Raw genomic sequence first — 24,440 nt, 5'->3', positions numbered from 1 at the left:
GTTAACCATGTTCTACCATGTTAACCCACATCTACCCTAAGTTAACCATGTTCTACCACGTTCACCCACATCTACCCTAAGTTAACCATGTTCTACCAAGCTAACCCACATCTACATTTTACATTTTCTTTTCACGTTTAGTAAATATATCAAGTATACCAAAAGTACCATTCGTCAGACAAGCGCCATCTTGAATGGCGCAATCTTTTCTGTGACCTCTAAAGTTTTGTTTTACACTCGCGTGAGATACGTATAAGTCTTCCCCACCGCCGTTGTTTACTGATCTCGTCAAGATTTGTTTACTTATAGTTTGTTTTAATATATTCGATTTTTTTCATAACGGTAAAGCGTTGTGTCGTCCAGTTTTGTACTGATTCAAACAAAACTGGGCATACAATGCAAAGATTTCCAAATGAAGCAAATTTGAAACAACAAAGGGTTAAATTTGTTCAAGTAAAAGGAGTCCATTTCGTCGAGCCGTTCGAACATTTTGTTGTTTGTAGCAGTCATTTTTCTCCCGATTGCGATGAGAAAAGCTACATGGTTGAAATGGGCCTTAAAATGCAAAAACAACTTCTTCCTAGTGCTGTACCGACGATTCAGGCCCTACCGGAAGCAAATGATTCTGAAGTAAAAAGGGGACCCATACAGTCGGCAGACGGCGAGGATTCGGAAGTGGCCGACCGCACTGACAAAAAACCGAGGAGAAATGAAGTTCTTCAAAAGTTAGAGGTCATCAGAGTAAGTACTAAATTGATTGACATGGAAACCCTACGAGTATTAAATAACTAAAGCTTTATCGATTCTCTAAAAGCACCTTTTTTCTCATCAATTGAAAGATTGTGGGGAAGCCAGTTCGGGAGCCAGCGCTGAGCCCATAGAAGACATTAACCTGTCTGAACCTTTGCATGAATTTGAAACATATGTCAAAGAAAGAGAATTCGTTGATGTGGGTTTGTGATGTAATGAGCAATTTTTTTGGTTTGATATAAAGAATTTTATACATGATGCTATAATTGACTCTTATTTCTATATGGGAATCCATGCCAACCCCACTTGCCGCTTCCTTTGAGAAACCCTGCAAAGAAACAACAGTTGAAGAATTTATGTCACAGTTTTCACAGCTGTGGAATTACATTCAAAGATCAGAAGGACTATTTTTTTTTATTCTGAATATAGCTCAAAAGATCCCGATTCCAGATTGCGAAACTATCTTTTAGTATTTTCAATGGAAGCAAACACAAACAGGATTCGATAATTATGCAGGCCATACAAAGAAATGTAGAAGTTATAACTTGCTTAAAGATGAAAATGCTTTGGAGATAAAGGAAAGCAATACATAAATATCTCCTAACAAACAGGCACAACCGCTAGTACTGTAAGACATAAATAACCATATCTGCATTAACATGTACCTTTTCTCTCAAAGGCTAGGGGTTTAATACAGTGAAAAACGTTCCAAAATCCGCCGGAAAAGTGTTTCGGATTTTGTTTACCGCACAAGATTTTTTTTTGTGATTTCTTTCTTCTTTTTTTGCGTTTTACAAAACTATACTCTAATTACAATACACTAAAGGACTCAGTTACAATGCGTCACTTACAATAATTTACTGAGAACACACTACTAACAAAGCATAGTTTACAATAAACTTGATTACAGAAGATGACTTACTCTCGATTACTTACACTACCGACACAATACTCTACATTTTCATTATTTTACGACAAATTACACTACTTTTAATATGTTACGGTAAATTACTTACAGTATCTTACTAATAGTATATAGCGAATTTGTATGCTTAACAATAAAATTTGACTTCTTCTGCTACTCTGCATTGTTTGGATGACACCCATCACATAAACCGATATGTGGCAAAAGCTTATCCCATTTCTGAAAATGTTTTGCTAATTTATTCCGCTTTGCTGCTATCTTCATTTCTATCTGTTATATCTCCCCGATCTTGGCCTTATAAACTCATATGGAGGGATTCTTAGAATTCAATTTACACTTGTATATATAAAATTTAGCTGTCAGTATTAGATGATTTAGAATAATCAAGTCCTCTTCTGCATTGAAAACTCCAAAAAATATATCCATTATTGAAAATGTTTGAAAGTTAAATTGACATTCACCAAGCCAAGAACAGAAAGCTTCCCAGAAGGCCTTTGTAACATTGCAGTAGAAAAATATATGTTCGAAGGATTCAACCACTCTACAAAAAGTGCATAAAGGCGAATCCGACAATCCCCACTTAAACAATCTTTCGTTTGTTAGTACTATATTATTTAATACTTTATATTCGAATGCTCTCATTTTAGTTTAAATTGTGACGGTAAAAGGCGAGGAGTATAAATTTTCTTCCAGTCAAACGGAAACTGTGGAAATTTTTCATCGAACTTTTTTTGCGCAGTTGGAGGGATATGCTTTTTGCTTCTAAACGCGTTATAAAGTGATTTGGACGTGATTTTTGCTAGCATTACGTCAGAATTTTCTAATTTCAAATAAATTATGTCATCGGTATGAGAAGGGAGATGTTGAGCGCTTTGTCTAATAATACGCCTCCAGTCACGAGGAATGGCGTCTACGACGCTCATTAACCTAAAATGTGGTATCGGAGATAAATTTGCATGTAATACCTTCACATCCTTTAAGAAGATTCCAGTGTCAGAAATGAGATCACCGATCGTAACAATTCCTTTAGAAAGCAAGTGTTTTTCGAAAAGTGAGATCTTTTGGACAGTATTATTTTTATTTTTCCATATAACCTGGTGACCTACATCTTCATACGAAAGTATCGAAGGTTGCCTTAACATGGACCAAGCGTCCAGGCACTCCTTATAAAAGGTCGGAAGTTAGATAGGTAACTGTCTGGTATCAAAATTAGACTTAAGAACAAATTCTCCACCTACCTGAGAAAGGAAGTAATTCAATGTTATTTTCCAAGAGCTGTTATAATCTTTATTTGTAAATCTTTTTAATACCATCACCCTCTGTGCGAGGATCATCGACTGAATATCCAACATCTTAAGCTCTCCATCCTCGTATCATTGATAAGAGCGGCGCGTTAATTTTATCATTGTCTTTCCAATTAAAACGGTACATCAGACCTCTTTAATTAAATCATCTGTGACTGTAATCAACGACCCTTTACTCAAGACTTTGGGGATAATAAACGATTTCACAAGCTGTATCCTTCCCAGAAGCGTAAGCCCTCTCCATTTCCACATATTTATTGTATTTTTGATAGACTATATAAAACACCTTCGGAAGCTCAGCTTAAAAAATTTCTATGCATTCCTTTAGGTTGTACCCTTGCTTTATCGGATTTTATGCCAAATACAAATAAATAACACGGTAAATTAAATACCAGTCTGAGTTTTCGAGACGACCATTAACGCTGTCAACATGTTCCGTTCTGTCTTCGTGCGGATCGTTTCGGAGAACCCTACGCGGCTCATATTATTAAGGACGTGGCCCAGACTCCCCTAAAGATTGCGGATTATCCCCATCGCTGCCATATACTAATCTTAAGGCATTCGAGTCACTCCCTTCTAAAAAAAAACATCGTCCGCAGAACTCCTGCTATTTGCACGAGCTGCCATACCAATTACACTGTGGAATACGTATTGCGCGATACTTTAGTGCCACCGCTTATTTAAGTCACCACTTCTCGCTACTGTTTTCACCGGAAGTGGAATTTCAGTTAAAATGCCGATTTTTTTCCCTGAAATAAGTCAAATGGACAAAACGAACTGCAAGTTCGTTTTATATGCCACTTTTTTACATTGAATAAGGAAAACATGTATTACACTCCTTTAACAATTCACGACATCTTCAATGACTCAAACGAGAAAAGAAGAAAATAAAACGCTTAATCAAACTAAGTTTTAGTTAGTTACATTGTAAAGGGGTCAGCAACAGTTTAAAGAGCTGACGATATCAGTCACAGTGTTCGAAATGAGAACAGTTTGAGGAAAGTGCCTGTTTATAACCCATAACTAGTAAGTTTTAGTAAATCTCTACATTAATATAGATTTTCTCTTTGTAATAAAACATATGTAGACACACATGTGAACAACCAATTATCACATAGTGTCAGTACCAAGTTGAAAAATGATCTGGATTACATGATGAATGATAGTCAATTTAGTGATGAAGATGATATCGCTGGGAGAACAATGACTACCAAAGACTTCCATGAATTCAATAAGAAAGTAAAACCTTTTGAATTATCACTTGATTCATCAAAAGGTTATTATTCAAGCAGATTTGGTGTCAATATGTATTCTGCAGCAAAATCGGAATACACGGTTGTTTGTGAAGTGTGGTGGGAATCCAGTAAAATTGATTATACCAAAACCAAGGTGACTGCTGCAAGTTCTGTTGAGTCAATTAGAACACAACGATCAAATCGATTTTCAAATCACATTCGAACTCTTGTACATCTAACAAAATGGAGTAGTGCAACACCAAATTATTTGATGTGGGATCTTGTATTCAAATTCAAACAAGGTCAGGCATATGATCAAAAATTAGATATCTGGGTGGTACTCTATGGTACAAAAGGTTATCATAACGACATACCGGTTGAAGTTTATGATCGATGGTGGAAAATAGAAAATGGTAAACTTAACATTTACCCGGAAACAGTTTTGAGAAATGAACCAACGACAGATAAGAACCCAACAACCAAGAAATATGTTGATACAAGAACAAAAAAAATTTGGTATAGAGGAAACCTAGCACATAATAATCTAAAAACTGTAGAGTTTTATGTGAATGGAACACCACAACATAACACCAACGTTTCACAGAGTGATAATGCTGATTTCACGGTGAATTCAAGTGATAAAACAAAACTTATTGTCAATAATGCTGGTCTGTATCTTATCACATACATCGATGGTTTTGCAAGTGTACAAGCATCAAATCTCAAGTTCATTTTAGGTAATGAATTTGTGGCAACAAATACTAATAGTGGCGGTCTTATACTTCCACTTGAAAACACTTCCTCCATGTGGAAGACAACAATGAACACAGTAATGTTTTATTTCCAAGCAAATACATCACTAAAAATAGAGACAGACCATAATAATACAAAACTTGATGGATTGGGATTCAGCTACATCGGGATTGCAAAACAAGATTGATAATTTTTTACGAAAATTTTTTATGAAAAACTTTTAAATGACTGACGCAACCATTTTCAACTTCAACCATATCGATTACTCAATAGGAAAAGATAAGATTGATAAGCTCAAAGATCTTTACAAATACTATCACAAGAAGTGGTGGTGCTCGAGAAAGACCTTCAAAGGATTCAAACGAAAGAGTCTTCTCTGTAGTTTGGGAAGCACCTCACTCATTGTTATCGGAGCCATCGTTGGAGGGGTGACTATGAACCCGATCCCGCTTGGTACAATAACAGGCGTCGGTGTCCTTCTGAAAACTTACACTGATGTGAACAAGTTTGACAGAAAGATTGATATGTGCAAATTCGCCTTTACAACCTATGAGAAGATCTTAACCGAGCTGAGATCCTATCTGAGAGGAAGACCGTTCGACAGTGTATCATTTCTCAATGAGGTGAAACTCATCGATGATACAATCACAGATCTATGTCCAATCTTTCAATCGAGTAAAGTACTTAAGCAGTACACAAAACGTTTTGAGGCATAAAATATTAATACTTTCCTCTTTCGTTTTGAAAGAGGAAAAAAATGTAGCCTTCTCTTTAGTCTTGATCTTCTTCTTCTTCATCATCAGATGGGGAAATGGTAACCAAAATTTGCCTCTCTATAAGTGGTTTGACAAAGATGTCATTTACCTTGATCTGTAATGTTACAGTTTTATCACTGATATAGATCGACTCGATCATCAACGACATCTTCGCTTTGCAATATTGATCAAGATAATCAAGTGGATTCAGTTTATCATTCCCTCTTGAGTGAAAAAGTGTGTGTATCTTCTGTGTCTTCTTGGAGAAGATGAGTTTTGAATAAAGAATGGGTGGTCTTTCATCTTTCTCAATCAAAGGGATTTTCAACATTTCTGCAGTTTCAATTCCACACTCCTTCTCAAGATGTTCATAACACAACTCTTCAATCTTTTTCAATCCATTATAAAAGTCAAGCTCTTTTTGTGATGTTTCTTTGTAATCACTCCAGAGACAGGTGGGAATTGAGTAACCGTTGAGATTTTCAACTTCATCCACACTCTTTTGCACACCGAAAGAGAAGAGGAGAGGAGATTCAATCACCAACGGTCCTCGTCCTCGTTCTCGTCCAGGAGTCTTTACCTCAATCTTGATACTTTTATTACCATATTTGTTTACAACAGCATCGTGGAAGATGACATTCTTTTTGGTAAGCTTATTGAGACTTGTGATTTGCATTCTTAAATATTATCAACATTTCTTTAAAACATTTTTTTTAAAATCTTTTTTGAGATAAATGTTCTTTTTGCTTTTGCAATTTTAACACTTATCTTTTGAGATAAATGTTCTTTTTGCTTTTGCAATTTTAACACTTATCTTTTGAGATAAGTGTTCTTTTTGCTTTTGCAACTTTGTCACTTATCTTTTGAGATAAATGTTCCTTTCTGTTTTACAATTTTATCAATTATTTTCTTTGTATAACTATTAGTAAATGGTTAAAATTCCAAAATTAAATACACATTCTTCAAGTGTAATTCGAAAGAGAAGAGTACCTGGTGTTGACTTTCTTGATGAAGAGTATAGGATGCTGATAGCTGGTCCGAGTGGAAGTGGAAAGACAAACACCCTAATGTATATGTTGAGAGAACCGCTTGTCATTTACGATGAGATTTACCTCTACACACCAAACACTCATCAAGAGTTGATACAAGATCTTCAAAAGATTATGCATCAACACTCACAGAACCTTGGGTATGAGGTGTTGCATGTGATGAATCCTGATGAAATTCTTGACACAACAGAGTATTCAATAGGGAACAGAAAGGTTGTGATTTTTGACGATCTTATGGCTGCATCTAATGACGTACGGAAAAAGATCTTGAAGCATTTTATTGATGGAAGACATCATTTGATCTCACCGGTGTATCTGAGTCAATCATATCACAACACTCCTGTCGACATCAGATTGAACTGTTCTCATCTGATTGTGTACAAACCTGTAACAACTCGTCATCGAAGTTTAATCGCTAAAGAGAATAGCTTTGAACCAGATCTGTTCTCAAAACTGAAACCCTTTGAATTTCTTTTCCTCGACAAAATAAAAGAAACCTGTATGAAAAATTTCAATGAAAAAATTTAACGAATTTAAATTGAATTTATTCAAAAGATGAAGAGTTATTGTGTCAAACAGAGAAAAAAGACCGATTCCGTACCTGGGAGTGAAAGACGGGAGATTGCAAAAAACGGTCGTCCAATGATCAAATCGACGTGTGCAGAGTGTGGTAGTACAAAGGTAAGGTTTATCAGTGGTGGAATGCCAGGAGGATTTATCGATATTCACAAAGCTATCGGAAAACTGCCAAAACCGGACGGTGGTTGGACTCTTCCGGGGCACAAGTATACAGGGCCGTACAACCCTCTTGAAAATCAGGTTCGATACGATCCAATGACAGGAGAGATTTTGGAGATCTATGACCCACCCACAGGTCCGACGGACGCTGTCTCTATGCAACATGATGTTGATTATAGTGTCTGTGCAAACAGCACTAATCCGAAGAAGTGTAAGAATGTAGCTGATAGAAAGATGGTCAAAGCTCTCGATGAGATACCATTCTCCGACAGGCAGTGGGGTCATTGGGCTGCGAGAAACATTATCAACACAAAGCAAAAGCTTGGCCTGGGGTTGGGAAAAAAAAGCTCAAAAAACATAGTCAAGGGTGGCAAGAAGAATTAGCGGATGAGTTGCACAGACCGGTGAGACGAAACTTTAGAAAACGACAGGTTAATGTTAAGGGAATTGATGAGATTTGGTGTTCTGATCTCGTCGAGATGCAAAAGTTTGCAAAGTGGAATAAAGGTTATCGTTATCTGCTGATGGTTTTGGATGTCTTCAGTAAATACGGTTGGATTGTTCCGTTGAAGAATAAAAAGGGTGAGAGTGTGGCTGAGGGGTTCAAAAAGATATTCACCGAGGGACGGGTACCGAAGAGGCTCTGGGTTGATAAAGGATCAGAGTATTACAACAGTCATGTCAAAGACTTGATGAAGAGCAAAGGTGTTGAGATGTACTCGACAGAGAATGAAGAGAAATCATCTGTCTGTGAGAGGTGGAATCGTACGATCAAAACTGAGATGTGGAAGCAGTTTACCATTCAGAACAACACACAGTATCTCGACATCCTCCCACACATTGTCGAGAAGTACAACAATCGAAAACATAGATCGATTAAGATGTCACCTGTTGAGGCTTCCAAGAAAAAGAATGAGGATGAAGTTTTTATGAATCTCTTTGGTGATTTGAGACAAGTCAAAATTGAGCCAAAATTTACTGTTGGTGATCATGTTCGCATCACCAAATTCAAACGAAAAGTGTTCGACAAAGGATTCACCCCGAATTGGACAGAGGAGATTTTCGTTGTTGACGAGGTTCAATATTCTAACCCGATCACTTACAAGTTGAAGGATCTGCTTGGAGAAGAGATCAAAGGCACTTTCTACGAACAAGAGATGTTGAGAGCAAAGCAAGATGTTTTCCGAATTGAAAAGGTTATTCGAAAGAGCAAAGGGAAAGCTCTCGTGAAGTGAAGTGGTTACCCAGAAAAATTCAACTCATGGATTGATGAGAGTGAACTTCAAGGGTTATGAAAAAATGAAAAAAAAATGAAAAGAAAAAAGTCTTAAAAGAATATTTGATAATAATAAGATGGATGATCTTGAGTCTTATTCAAAACCTGCACTCATGGAAATAGCGAAAGAGATGGGTTTGAAAGGTCGTTATAAACTCAAAAAAAAAAACAATTGATTGAGTTAATTAAAAACCCTCCTCCTCCTCCACCTCCTCGTGCAAAATTTACAGGTGTGAAGAAAAGAGTAACACTTCAACCTGTTGATTCAGAAGGAGAAGAACTTGTTTTTCCCTCAATAAATGCCGCTGCGAAACATTTTAACGTAAATTCTGGAAGATTTGGTTATAGAATCGCCAAAAAAAAGACACAATAGTTATTGATGGGATAAAATACAAGCTCACATTTGAAAGTTATACATTGAAGAAGTGTAAAGATTAAAGCATGTTTTCATCACTTAAACCGAGTGATGAAAAAAAATTTAAAAAAAAACTGGTTTAAAAAAAATAACTTAATAATAAAATGGATAGAAATACTGTTGTACAACTTCGCCAGATTGCAAAAGAGAGAGGTCTTCGTGGATACTCAAAGCTTCGAAAAGCAGAGCTTACTGAATTCATAAATCAATCAACACCATCAAGAGTAAATTTACTCGATGCTCCTATTCCTACACATGAGATACCAAAATCTCAGAAAATCTTGAGTCCAGCGAAGCCAGCACTCGTAAAGAAGATTAAGAAAGCTGTTGATGATGAGAAGAGAGTGGTAGAGGATTGGAGTCAGTGGTTGAAAGAGATCGATGCACCGAGAGTTGTAGTTGATGACAAATTGAAAGATTTCAAAACACATATCGCTGACCTCTACAAGAAAAGAACTCAGCCCAGTTTCACACTTGTTGAGAGCAAGTCTGCATTGAAACAATTCACAAAAAAATATACGATTGATGGGGTGAAAGGTTATGGAGTGTTGGGATTTCTTCAGGCTGTGAAACCGATTGTTATCAACTTTCTGCAAACGCAGAAGAATATCAAGATAGAGTTCGTTCTGAGGTGTAACATGTCAAAGACAAACATTGCGACAGGTGAGACTACGGTAAAGCTTGTATATTTTAAATCTTTCGTAGAGATTGTATTTGAAGAGACTGATAGAGAAGATATTTATCAGAGAGGTGTTGACAAAATGAGAGAGAGTTTGGCTAAGTTTACGAGAGAGGGAAGTGGATGGGTTCTCCATTCGATTGAGGGTTTAGATTTGCATACGGTGAAATACATTCCTTTGAATGGTTCATCATACATTAAGCTACCAAATAATCTTGCGAGAAAAAAGGCTATCATAAACATAAAGAATGAAGATGACGAATGTTTCAAATGGTGTGTTACAAGAGCTTTGAATCCTGTTGTGAAAAATGCTGAGCGTGTGACAAAAATTTTGAGAGAGCAGGCAAAGAGGTTGGATTGGGGTGGGTTTAAGTTTCCACTCACCGTAAAGGATATTCACCGTTTCGAAATTTTGAATCCAGGTCTTGCTGTCAACGTTTACATGTACGAAGGAGGTCTTAAACCCTTGAGAGTGAGCAATGTTGAGAGCATCAAGCCTCGTATTCATCTTCTTCTGTTATGTGATGGTGAGAAACAGCATTACTGTCTTATCAAAGATTTAAGTAGGCTTGTATCAAGTGATATATCGAAAAAGGAACATAAGAAGTTTATCTGTGAGAGATGCCTCAATTATTTCGGAACTCAGAAACTGCTTGACACACACAGTGAACTCTGTCGAGATCATGAGGCTGTGAGAGAGAAGCTGCCGAAAGATGAAACTTTTCTTTCTTTCAAGAACCACCACAAGAAGATGGATATGCCATTCGTCATCTATGCTGACTTTGAGTCGATCATCAAACCTTTACACACCGTTCAACCGAATCCTATGAATTGTTATACCGAGAAGAAGCAGAAACATATCCCGGTAAGTTTTTGTTACTTTGTCAAATGTTCTTTCGATGACAGTCATTCGAAATTGGTTGAGTATACAGCAAAGTCTGAGGATGAAGATGTTGCGCAGATATTTGTTGACATGCTTGAAGAGGAGGTTAAGGCAATATACAAAAACCATCCCCCAAAAAAGATGATCTTCACGAACAAAGATGTTGAGGTCTTTGAAAAGGCAAAGTGTTGTTGGTTATGTGGAGGAGCTTTCGAGATGAGAGATGAAAAAGTTCGTGATCATTGTCATTATACCGGCAAATTTCGAGGGGCTGCACATAATAGTTGCAACCTGAGATTTAGACGGCCAAATTTCACTCCTGTTGTCTTCCACAACTTGGCAAACTATGACGCACATCTCTTTGTCAGAAATCTCGGTGTTTCAGAAGGTGATATCAATTGCATTCCCAACAACACAGAAAAATACATCAACTTCACAAAGAGCATTGAAGTAGACAAGTTTTTTAACGAGAAAGAAAACAAAGACGTTGTTGTCAAGAGAGAGTTGAGATTTATTGACAGCTTCAAATTCATGGCTTCCAGCCTTGCAAAGCTTGTCAACAACCTCGTCAAAAAGGGTGACTCTTTTGAGAATACAAAAAAATACTTTGATGGAGAGAAGCTTGATATTTTGAAGAGAAAGGGTGTTTATCCTTACGAGTGGTTAGATTCTATCGATAAATTAGATGAAACTGAACTTCCACCGATCGAATCTTTCTTCTCTATTCTCAGTGGTAGTGGAATAACTAAAGAAGAGTATGAGCATGCGCAGAGGGTGTGGAAAACCTTCGGAATGAAGACGATGCGAGACTATCACAATCTTTATAATCGAAGCGATGTTCTATTGTTGTGTGATGTTTTTGAAAACTTTCGAAAGGTTTGCAAAGAAAACTACGATCTCGACCCCTGCTGGTACTACACCGCGCCTGGGTTGGCTTGGGATGCATGTCTCAAGTTGACAAAGATAAAGCTTGAGTTGTTGAGTGATCCGAACATGTTACATATGTTTGAGAAAGGTATTCGTGGTGGGATTTCCATGATTCCAACAAGGTACTCAAAAGCGAACAACAGATACATGGGTGAGAAGTTTGACCCCTCTGAACCTTCAAAGTTCATCACATATCTTGACGCAAACAACCTCTACGGTTGGGCGATGAGTAAGAGTCTACCAACACATGGTTTTAGATGGGTTGATGAGAAAGACTTTGACGAGTGGAAAAATTTTCCTTGCATTCTCGAAGTTGATTTGGAAGTCAAGGAAGAGTTAAAAGATCACTTTGACGACTATCCTCTCGCTCCTGAGAATTTGTCGGTTGGGAAAGTAAAAAAACTTCTCTGCACCTTGAATGAAAAGAAAAAATACATCATCCATCATGAGACTTTGAAGCTTTACATGAGTCTTGGAATAGAGATTGGAAAGATTCGTCGCATCATCAGGTTTGAAGAGCGGGAGTGGATGAAGAGATATATCGATCTCAATACAGAGTTGAGAACCAAGGCTGACAACGATTTCGAGAAAGACTTTTTCAAACTTATGAACAACTCTGTCTACGGCAAGACGATGGAGAACATTCGGAAACGGGTTGATGTCAGACTTGTCAACTCAGAAGAGAAGGGGAAAATGTTGGCAAAGAGACCCAACTTCAAACATTGTACCATATTTTCCGAGAATCTCTGTGCAATAGAGATGAGAAAGACAGAGGTTTATTTCAACAAACCTGTCTATCTCGGAATGTGTATCCTCGATCTCAGCAAGGTTTTGATGTATGACTTTCATTACAACTATGTAAAATCTAAGTATGGAGATAGAGCAAAACTTCTTTTCACTGATACAGATAGTCTTTGCTATGAGATTCAGACTGAAGATTTTTACAAAGATATAATTGATGATGTAGATTGTCTGTTTGACACAAGCAACATTCCGAAAGATCATTCTTCTGGGTTACCGCAAGTGAACAAAAAAGTTATTGGAAAGTTCAAAGATGAGGCGGGTGGTAAAATCATTGAGGAGTTTGTCGGTTTGAGAGCAAAGCTTTATAGTTATAAGATGTTTGATAGAGGAGGTGAGATGAAGAAGTGTAAGGGAGTCAAAAAGGGAGTAGTGGAGAGTACCATCAGCTTCGATGACTATAAGAGATGTCTGTTTGGTGGTGGAAATCAGTATCGGAAAATGAACACCCTTCGAAGTCGGAATCATGATATTTTCATGGAAGAGATCAACAAAGTAGCTCTATCTGCCAATGATGATAAGCGAGTCATTCTACCAGACAGAGTGAACACACACGCAATCGGGTACTAATTCTCGAATGTTCACCATAATTTAATAGTATATGCACGTGAAATATTGATAATGTTGTTTAAAGAGGTACTACTTATCGAATGTTTGCCATAAATTAATAGCTAAAATAAAAATGAGCCAGAACCGGCCTTTCCCCTACTACTCAGTTCATTATTTGATCCGTCATCAGAAATGTGGGAATATAGTTTCCTGGTTAGTTTTAAGTTGCCCTTTATCCATGCAATTCCTTTAGACTTAATCCTTTTTTCTTCACCTCTTATCTGTCCGTTGCGTCTCCCGTTTCAGTGTAAGATTGCTCATTTATCGTCAAGTAATTTAAAAACTCATGAGGTAATCATCTGTCCTGAGTTTTATGAATTAAAGGTTATTTAGAAAATAAGGGAGTAGAAATTCAATTAATAACGCAGTTACGAAAAGAATTGATTAATTACTTTCTCCAGGGGAAAACGATACCGTACTCAGGTGTACTTCGCAGAAGTTTTGCTAAGAAATCTCGGGAGGGGTGATGGGGTTCTTGACGATAACATAAATCCCACTTCGAGCATTCATGTAGTTTGTTTGTTTAAGACAGAAACACCCCTGATATCACGACAAAGTAAGGTTCTAAATAAAGTATTGCAAGGTTTTATTATTACAGTTATCATTTCTGAGTGAAGGCACTGGAAGAAGGTCTGGAGTGATCATCTCTCACAAAATTGGTCAACTAAAAGTGGGAGCTCATACCAAAAGCTATGTTACTAAGGGTGACTACTATAATGCGGAACTGGCCGGCCAGAACCTTTTTTTTCTTTTTTTTGTCTTTTGTTTTGTTTTTGTTTTGTTTTTATATCTGTATAAAGGAAATTTCGTCACTAATCAGAGCTGTATATCAGATCGATCATTTTCCGGGCGGTACCGTACGTTATAATAAATATGGGTAAACACTCTAAAAAAAAAAAAAGATTTAGAGGCACATTCACTAGTAAATCCACCGGTTTGGCCAGTCGTTTCTGACAAATGTCAAGCACTCTAAGATATATTTCGATTTAACTACACCAACACTTATTTAGACGTTGAAATTCGTCATTTCTAAGAACCCATCGGTTCTCTCAACCGATACTCCTATCTCTGGCGAACAACTTTTCGGATCTACCTCCAGTCGGTTTAGAGCAGAGGTGAATAATTCTACTTTTTCGTTCGGGAAATTTAAATAGAAAGTTTCTTATTGGTGTTCACACCTATTTTTTTTCGGTTTGTAGAGATAGACCAATTCATCTGCAAATAAAGATCAACACTAAATTGGATATTGTATCTGTTCGCGAACTGAAAAGTAGTTCACACTCCACAATAATATTTGGAGCTTTTATAGATTACTGATTATGGCAAGCATTCATTAATATTTTTGAAATTTGATTGTTTTATCTTTTCATGCACCAAAATGTTGTTTTAAAAGTGTAAGCAAGCCCAACATATGTCTCTACTCTATAAATATTTGCACACACTCGAAAATCGTTTTCCCTTTTCCTCAAATCTTTGTTTTTACAAGTTTTGACATCTCGTGACGAACTAAGCTTCTCTTCTTAAGGGGTGCCGGAATGCGTCGTTGAGTTGACGTAACAAGGTACGGTGCTGGTCGTTTCCAACGGGTGCAAAGATTCATTGATTGGAAATGCTGCTTAATCCTTTGAGTCATGCAGCATTTTCACTTTTTCTTTCTCCAGTAATTCTCCCTCCACTCTTTTTCAGTATCTTCAGTCCCAATCAATAAATAGTGCAGCGATGAGTGAGGACAATCGAAATAGATTCTTGTTTCTGAATCTCCTTTTGGGGAACCATCAAGAACACCCCCCTCGATATTTAGTATATTAGCTCAAGAACTTTACATCCGATATGTCTATGAACAACATTTAGACTGTAAGATTCAAGACGCAGGATTAATGATTTACGATTCAAGGTTACCCAAGATACGAAGGCCTCTCTACTATTGAGGTAATCACCATTAATCTCCTATAATTAAAATTTCAACCCTTGGGATCTATCCATAAGCAACTGAAGACCAATGAAATTCACTGATCAGTGTAAATCATTGCAAGAAGGGATTCAATAATCAGCACGCTCACAAAGAATGAATAATTTTGTATTAATTTACATCTGTATTTTAGCTCGGTAAGTACCTTATAGCGGTCTTTCTGCGGACTCTTTTCGCGGTAAGCTCCTCAACTGGAGTAAGCGCATCTTTTAACTTATCCTTCGCCCTTCCTGATACAGACAGGTTTGTGACAGAAGTGGAAAATATAGCATTTCACAACATAGATTATACCGGACTTGTTTAATCTTTGTTACACGCTTATAGTCTCGGAGAAAATAAATTTAAGTATGAACTACCAAACATTCAAGGCCCTTTGAAACAACCTACACCTACGACCATTCGAACTGCACGTGGCAAACTATAATGGCACAAAAATTCTGAGAACTGAAAGATAAGAGGTCCAACGAAAATGCCACACAGGTTCTGGGACTTTTTGCCATCTATCAGAAAAGGAGCAATTTTTATCTCAAACGTTTTTTCGTCAATCAACTACAGTCACGCTTTCAAATACATCCATCTCTTCACCTCTGTGACCAAAGTTTTACCGTTTTGCCAATAACACATGAACCGGCGTTTTTAATTCTAAATTTTAAAGCGACAATCGAAAAAATTGTGAGAAAACTAAAAGGGTTTTTTTCATACCTTTTCGCTCTTTCGTCTTTGAGACTTGTCTTCCACCAGTCCTTGTTTCTGTAAGAAAAGAAGAAATATATATTTTATGATCGTATAAAGAAGAATCTATTTCCAGGTGCTCAAACAACAGAATCACTAGGCAGTGATTAAAATGCAAAACCGACTGGTAATTGACATGCACAGGTTAAACTTCCAGCAAACGATCTACGTTTGGACGCCCTCTATGCGTAACTAGAGTATATACGCACTGAAAAATGGAATCTAGTAATTTTTTTTTTGAAACTTTTGGGCACACTCTAATGGCAGACTAATATTATTACATTAAAACAGGAGGTTTCCATCCTCCATGGTTCCGTGTGAAATATGCGGATTTTTACCTGTAACTTTTGAAGACGCCGGGTTCTCCGCTCCCTATCAACAGTCGATAAATTTATATCATTATTAAGTTGCAAAAACGTAACATGATGCTAGCATACTGCCATGGAAATAACACTACGCATCGTTCATGTAGGTTTGGGCATTCAGAACAGCGGTGATAAATCCACGTTGATAAGTCCTCAGAACAAATCTATAACAAAAATGGTTTCCTACCCTTTTTTCCAACATAATTAAGATGCACGTTTTTTGCAGGAAATGAATCAAGTATAAGAGAAGAAAGGAGAGAAATGTAAACATATTTTATGGTTGTACGATAACAAAAAATACCTCTTGTTTCTCTTCAGCATTGCGTCTGAAAAAGTTCGAGAGATTTGTAACAGCCAAAAAGAACAGTTCAAAGTAAACAATCTAGAAATCGAGGTGCCGACAGAAAATCTTCACAAGTATAATGGCGATAACCTTGCTTTTCAACCGTGTGAACAGCTTTCTTGTTCTTTCTTTGTTTATGTTTAATCTGGTAAATTTTTAATTGACGAGTTCTTGAAATACTAAAGGGCGGGGGAGATCGAGTTCATCAACATTCTTAAGATTACCTTGGTCAGCATCTGTTGGTACATCACCTGAAGGAAAAGGTAACACGGCTAATAAGTGGCACTGAAAAATTACATTCTGAGATTTATCGCATTATTTCAATCTCTGATTGCTTGATAGCCAGATTGCTCGTTGGTTTTTCTCTTAAGTCTCAACGTGGGGAAGGGCATATAAGATTTTGTTACATATAGACGATGCAGGCGAGCATGCTTGACAACATTCATCATAGTTTTAAGAAAATTGGAAAACGCTTGCATAAAATGAGGTCAAAACTTCATCCTGCGAGTAAAAAGATGTCATAGAAGCAACGTAAAAAAGCCATGAAATATACGGGATGCTGGAAAAATTGTAACTTGCCTTGAACATCGCTAGATGAGCTTGTCTCGCCTATGTCTGTTCCTCTGGGGGAATCATCTAAAAAACGGAGCTTCAATAAGTATTTTGTCTCATTTAGTGAATTTTCAATCTCTGAGTAATATTTTATCAGTTTTTTTTGTTAAATGCTTCCTTTTTGATAGTTTCTTACTCCAAATAAATCATTATCTAGAAGACACAAAAAAATCGAACTGGATGTGAAATTTGCATGGTTGACTTTCACTGATAACATGTTTGGTTTGGTTGTTTTCATGGTTAAGCACTTGTACTTAAATCAATTAATTCAATTCATTAGTACGTACTATAGATGATGTACTGGCAGTCAGTGATGAAAAAGCTGAAAACAAGAAAATAAAACAATAATCATTTGCAAAACAGAATTATCACAGAAGCCTCGTGTACTTTTGTACTTGTTGTGGTGTATAGACAGTCATAGTTCAGTCAAGGTTGTTTTACATAAAGATTTAAAAAACATCAAAGAGGCCTTCAGAGCAACACAATTCTCTTCAAACAGGCTATAGTCTCCTCCGAAAGACGCTGACAACCGATATAAATTGGTAGAAAAAACAACAATTGCCCATAAGGGCAGTTCACTTTTAGTTCCTCAAGTATTGTTCCTTTGATTTGAAATATACATGCATCGTCTATCACATTTTAAATGAGAACAGGAAAGGTATATCTATATATTTTCAAATTACGACGTTTTTGAAAACGTGTGTAGTATATATTTGTACTTTGTAAGAATGCAAGACTCTTTTGGACTCTAGGTTCTCCCACTTATGCCCACTTATTTGCGCAAAATGGTATGGGCAAAGTAAAATTAAAACTACTGTTAAAAGAGCATATCAGTTTTTTGCATCGTATAATTTTACCTTTATCAAGTCCACCCAAAATTTCAGCATCAAGGTAACGCCTACTTATGTGGGCAGATGTCGAGCTTGTTGTTCGGCTCCAAAACTTGTTCGACTTGCCTACGCAACCAATCGCTTTCGACGTTATAAAATGCCGTATTTTGGCATCGGTAATTACCGGGTCGATGCCAGTAACCTTAATGCGCCGAGCTAAGCAAGGCACATTAAAAGCTACTGCTTCCCCACAGCCGCATCTAGTGGGCTTTATCCTATTATTGACAAAGGGAGCAACCTGACAAGGAAGTCAAAATAATAATTATGGCCGGCCAAATTTTACAACATCCAAAAAAATAAATAAATAAAATGCACACAATATATATATATATATATATATATATATATATATATATAACTGCAGACAGTACTGTTTCGGCCTTCTGGGCCTCATCAGTGCAGTGCTGATGCTAGGATGGAGGTAAGACGATATAGCCACCCCAAGTGATCTCACATATGTGGGATCATCTAAGCCATGCCAGAGTGCTCAAACTAGAAAAGCTAGTGAGCATGCATAATGCTAGCAGCAATGACTCATCCTAGTAGAGTGCTCAATTTGGACATGAAAGCAAAGCTTTGTATGCCAAAGAGCTATATGTATATATTTATATGAATAATGAATTGGGACAAATAACAACTGATCATGAAACTATTATCAATACTTACGTTCTGAACGTCGAAAGTTGTAATTGACGCGAAGAAATTCTTCAACACTTTGTCCGTGTCACTACTAAATTCCTTCGGCAACCGAACAGACGTTTCAGTGGCACGTGAGGCCTCCACATAACTCGGAAGGACAACCTTTTCAATTTTCTCCTCTACGAGGATGAACAGTTCTGGTAGGCCAACCTTCTCAAGAATCTGCATTAAATTGAATAGACAACATCTAACGTGACACATAATTAACTTACAGTCACGATTTAAACGGGATTAATGCAAGATTTTGTTTTGATTTATTAGTTTTATTTGCTCAGCTTGAAGGTTTAACTTCCCATCCATGCACCTATCACTTTCGCTCTGTTTCAAATGGATTAATCTAATCACTAAACATCAGAACTGATGTGTCGTAATATAGAACCGATGGCTTCCATCCCAGTGCAGCCAACTTTCTTTGTTACCCAGTTTATATTCGTATACTCACCATTTTGCATACAAAAACGAGGAGAGAGTAGGAGACCAAGGCCCTCTGATCTATCACAAGCTCTTGAAAATCAGCCATTTCGACCAGACGGTCCGTGTAATTGTCAATCTCGTCATCTATGGCAGCCGACAACTTCTGCCTCATTAATGCAGTTAGGACTGCCACACTGGCACTTGCCTCACCCATGGCATTTTCTAACATTTGGTACCTGTCTCTGTACGTTTTCGACCTGGTTAACGTAGGGTAGATGTGGGTCAACGTGGTATAACGTGGCTAACTCATAGTAGAGAACGAGGTAGAACATGGCTAACTTATGGTAGATGTGGGTTAACGTGGTGGAACATGGCTAACTAAGGGTAGATGTGGGTGAACGTGGTAAAACATGCTTAACTTAGGGTAGATGTGGGTTAACGAGGTAGAACATGGCTAACTTAGGGTAGATGTGGATGAACGTGGTAAAACATGCTTAACAAAGGGTAGATGTGGGTTAACGTGGTAGAACATGGCTAACTTATGGTAAATGTGGGTAAATGTGGTAGAACATGCTTAACCTAGGGTAGATGTGGGCGAACGTAGTAGGACATGGCTAACTTAGGGTAAATGTCGGTCAACGTGGTAGAACATGGCTAACCTAGGGTAGATGTGGGTTAACGAGGTACAACATACCTAACAAAGGGTAGATGTGGGTTAACGTGGTAGAACATGGTTAACTTAGGGTAGATGTGGGTTAACGTGGTAGAACATGGTTAACTTAGGGTAGATGTGGGTTAACGTGGTAGAACATGGCTAACTTAGGGTAGATATGGGTTAACGTGGTAGAACATGGTTAACTTAGGGTAGATATGGGTTAACGTGGTAGAACACGGTTAACTTAGGGTAGATGTGGGTTAACGTGGTAGAACATGGCTAACTAAGAGTAGATGAGGGTTAACGTGGTAGAACATGGTTAACTTAGGGTAGATGTGGGTTAACGTGGTAGAACATGGCTAACTTACGGTAGATGTGGGTCAACGTGGTAGAACATGGCTAACCTCGGGTAGATGTGGGTGAACGTGGTAGAACATGGCTAACTAAGGGTAGATGTGGGTTAACGTGGTAGAACATGGTTTACTTAGGGTAGATTGTGGGTTAACGTGGTAGAACATGGCTAACTTAGGGTAGATGTGGATGAACGTGGTAAAACATGCTTAACAAAGGGTAGATGTGTTTAACGTGGTAGAACATGGCTAACTTATGGTAAATGTGGGTAAATGTGGTAGAACATGCTTAACCTAGGGTAGATGTGGGTGAACGTGGTAGGACATGGCTAACTTAGGGTAGATGTGGGTTAACGGGGTACAATATGCCTAACCAAGGGTAGATGTGGGTTAACGTGGTAGAACATGGTTAACTTAGGGTAGATGTGGGTTAACGTGATAGAACATGGTTAACTTAGGGTAGATGTGGGTCAACGTGGTAGAACATGGCAAACTTAGGGTAGATGTGGGTTAACGTGGTAGAACATGGCTAACTAAGGGTAGATGTGGGTTAACGTGGTAGAACATGGCAAACTAAGGGTAGATGTGGGTTAACGTGGTAGAACATGGTTAACTTAGGGTAGATGTGGGTTAACGTGGTAGAACATGGTTAACTTAGGGTAGATGTGGGTCAACGTGGTAGAACATGGCAAACTTAGGGTAGATGTGGGTTAACGTGGTAGAACATGGCTAACTAAGGGTAGATGTGGGTTAACGTGGTAGAACATGGCAAACTAAGGGTAGATGTGGGTTAACGTGGTAGAACATGGTTAACTTCGGGTAGATGTGGGTTAACGTGGTAGAACATGGCTAACTTAGGGTAGATGTGGGTTAACGTGGTAGAACATGGTTAACTTAGGGTAGATGTGGGTAATCGTGGTAGAACATGGCTAACTTAGGGTAGATGTGGGTTAACGTGGTAGAACATGGCTAACTTAGGGTAGATGTGGGTAAACGTGGTAGAACATGGTTAACTTAGGGTAGATGTGGGTTAACGTGGTAGAACATGGCTAACTTAGGGTAGATGTGGGTTAACGTGGTAGAACATGGTTAACTTAGGGTAGCTGTGGGTTAAAGTGGTAGAACATGGCTAACTAGGACATATTGTAAGTTTTACATGAACTTTTAAGCATATATATTGTCAGCCATTTTGTCGTCTATATGGCATTCAGCCATGGCGTATATACCGTCGTGTGTGCTTGTGTGCCAGTACTTGGCAGTACTGGCACACAAGCACTGGTCAGTTATCATGCTATAAATAGCAAAGAAACGAAGTCAGCGAAAGAAAAACGAACTCGTTTGTATAGTCCGGTGGTAGTGACATCAAAAAGTCTGATCTCGAATGGCGCTCTGGAAAGTGTGAAAAGTCTACAAAATTTGCCGTCAACATGCGATAGGGGAGGCCTTGAATGAAATAGAAAAACCCCCTCTTGCTTCTGGTTTGTCGGCTGATAGTGTTCTTAGCTGAACAGAGATTGTGATCAAAATTTCACATTTGTCATTTTTCAGACAATATCTCACCAGCAGACATTATCAGCCGCATGAAGGGGTTTATTTGCTAAATGACTGGAATTCATTGAACAAATCAGAATACTAGAAACGTAATATCCGGAGTTAAAAATTACAGAAATGAAATCTCGACCTGTGGCATGATAATTAACTGGGAATGGTCCAATTTTTAAACTTTCAACGCAATTTGTTCTTATCATAACACACGCAGATACAAATTCCAATTTTCGGTCTTTCGCTTTTATCTTTGGTTTGATTTTAAAATGTAATTAACTTGGTGTAAGGATTATTTTGAAGAATTGTTTTCTTTTAATTAGAATTTTATCAGGCTAACTTAGAATAAAGCAAATGGAGTTCTGGGCCACAAAAATCTTTGCTGCGACCCAGGTCTCTCGCTTCCCTTCACCAAGTGATTAATAATTATATGACGATGCAATCCGTTTACCGCGGGTAACCATAACAACTAATCAGACTGGAAACATTTGCGATTTCGAGAGAAACGCCTATATCTGCGAGGGAGAAACATGAGCACTTCGTGGATGTCAAAAACTTCATCTGAAGTTCTAAACTTCGTTTTCAAACAAATGACAGGAGAGCATGATGAACAAGCATCAAGCTCGTTGGACGTCCTTTCTAAAGGCAATGTATGGATCAAAGATCTTCCCACGAATAGTGTTGAACCGATTGAGGAATCATTCGGGGCACGAAAGATAACAAGAAACGTAGGTGTCTTTATTTATTTATTCTTTCATTTTTGCACTACTTGAAGACTGTCAGGCAAATTAATAGATAGTTAAACGGACTGATTGACAATGTTTCGCCCAGTTTTTAACGTTGAGGACTTTGTTCTTCTCCATCATTTTTTTCTCAATTTTGAGAAGAACCAAGCGCGCGCAAATGCCCTTCGACTATGACGCACCAATTGCGTTTCCTTTTGATCAACGTCATTAAAGGAAAACCTTGAAAAGTTTTTCCCATCTATTCCAAATGAACAGAAAAAGGCTGAAAGTTAGTTGGTAATTATTTTGTTATGAAGAGAGTTTAAATATTTTTTTATTCCATCATTATCTTTTTATTCTGCTTTCAAAAGTCCAATTGCCTCAAATCACAGCGGCGGTGGAATTTAAAACCCTTGTTTCATCTTTTTTCATTCCAATTCATAAGCAAAAGAACAAGTGACATTTAATTCGGCTGATTTTCCAACACACCTAATTATCTACATCCTGATCTGTTTCGTTCATCGAAACCCCAAATTAGATTTATCGAGTATTAAGCGCCTTTGCGGAGTTCTTATGGTCGGCGCACTTTAAATGGTCCTGGCTCGATACATGTTCTCAGCGAAAACAAAAAATAATCACGAGACGATAAATACTGGGAGTGACTCTGTTGGAAGGCAGAAATCAGTAATTCGTGTGAAGTAAGGCTTTGTGCTCGATGGCTACTTACTTTGGTTTAACATTCAGTCCAAAACAAAATGCGTTTTACATAAACGTCAAAGTTACCCAATTTTCTTGTTCAAGGGTAAGAAGGAGAGAGAATTGGAGGAAAAGATGGCAGTCCTTGAACAACAATTCCTAGGTAAGATTTTTTTTTCAAACTTTGATCCAGGCTGGTAGTCAGTGCGGACCAACGTAAGAGCGAGTGGGCGAAGAAAACCCTGGAAACGGCCGAGTTTGTTCGTCATATTTCTTAGTGCAATCCTCGTCGTTTTTTTTTTTTGCACCCCCTTCCCGCCTCCTTACCTTTTCTCTTGTCTCCATTGACTTAGAACTTGTCAAAGGTAATTGCTCTCTGCAAAGAGAAGATACCTTTTTTACAAATTCACAAGGAAAGAAAGTCGGGGGAAGGAGTATAGTTATCAAATATTCGAAAGCTATGTCACATCCCGGCCCAAACGCATCAAGGTATTCGTGAATGATGTACTGGTAATATTTTTATAACTGATCTGTCTAAATAAGATTAAAAATTTAGCCTGGCCGATAAGAGACTTTCAAAGCTGCAACTTCGAAAGTTCGAAGGAGATTATGCAAAGGACGGAGATACAAGAAATGAAAAGAGAAAATCCTTTGAAAGTAAATAAAGGCTTAAAAACCTAGTCTGACCGACTACATCAGTTGGGTGTCTGACAGGTCGCACACGACTGATTGACCTTCTGAGTTACTGTATATAGCTGATTGACAGACACATGGGTTGACTGTCAACCTGAGAGACCTTCTCATTGATTAACTGTCCAACTAACGTACGAACAAATAGATGACTGACTGACTGGCTGACTGACTAACTGACTGACTGGCTGAGTGGCTAACTAACTGACCGACTGGCTGAATGACTCACTGACCGGCCGACTGACTCAATAACTGTTCAACGGACTGAATAACTGACTGAATGGCTGACCGGCTAATTAACTGACCGACTGACTGACTGACTGACTGACTGGCTGACTGACTGACTGGCTGACTTACTGACTGGCTGACTAACCGACTTACCGAGTGACTTACTGACTGGCTGACTGACTGACCGACTGACCCACGAACTGACTGGCTGACTGACTGATCGACCGACCAACTGATTGACTGACTGAATGACTGAATGACTGACCGACATACGGTTTGACTGACCAGTCGGAAAGGACCATGCTAATTGACATTGACTCATCCCCGATTGGTATGACATGTGACACGTCACCGATTAGTAACTTGATTATTGGCTTATTGCTCATAACTGACTATCTAACTTTCTAAAGCTTATTAGAGAAGCTCCATAA

At 38.0% G+C, this 24,440-nt stretch overlaps 3 protein-coding genes across 3 annotated transcripts; 2 read left to right on the top strand and 1 right to left on the bottom strand.

Moving 5' to 3' along the window:
* The first annotated feature begins 9,304 nt into the window (after window positions 1-9,304).
* LOC149046841 (uncharacterized) lies at window positions 9,305-12,264 on the top strand. The gene is made up of 2 exons (XM_089204163.1): window positions 9,305-12,198; window positions 12,246-12,264. Exons 1-2 carry the CDS (start codon window positions 9,305-9,307, stop codon window positions 12,262-12,264), a joined length of 2,913 nt encoding a protein of 970 aa, XP_089060289.1.
* On the top strand, window positions 12,230-13,198 carry LOC149046840 (uncharacterized). Its single transcript, XM_089204728.1, has one exon. The coding sequence runs from the start codon at window positions 12,296-12,298 to the stop codon at window positions 13,058-13,060; it is 765 nt and encodes a 254-aa protein (XP_089060854.1). The 5' UTR covers window positions 12,230-12,295; the 3' UTR covers window positions 13,061-13,198.
* A 2,566-nt stretch (window positions 13,199-15,764) lies between these two features.
* LOC113675768 (uncharacterized) lies at window positions 15,765-19,352 on the bottom strand. Its single transcript, XM_089204162.1, has 7 exons — window positions 19,152-19,352; window positions 18,677-18,871; window positions 17,978-18,248; window positions 17,408-17,442; window positions 16,733-16,759; window positions 16,467-16,547; window positions 15,765-15,818 (listed from the first exon to the last, which is right to left on the bottom strand). The coding sequence occupies exons 1-7, from the start codon at window positions 19,350-19,352 to the stop codon at window positions 15,765-15,767; spliced, it is 864 nt and encodes a 287-aa protein (XP_089060288.1).
* Window positions 19,353-24,440: the final 5,088 nt, after the last annotated feature.

Source organism: Pocillopora damicornis, chromosome 4, assembly GCF_964200805.1.
Source record: "Pocillopora damicornis chromosome 4, jaPocDami1.2, whole genome shotgun sequence".
Classification (NCBI taxonomy): Eukaryota; Metazoa; Cnidaria; class Anthozoa; order Scleractinia; family Pocilloporidae; genus Pocillopora; species Pocillopora damicornis.
This window is presented reverse-complemented; position numbering and strand designations above follow the sequence as displayed.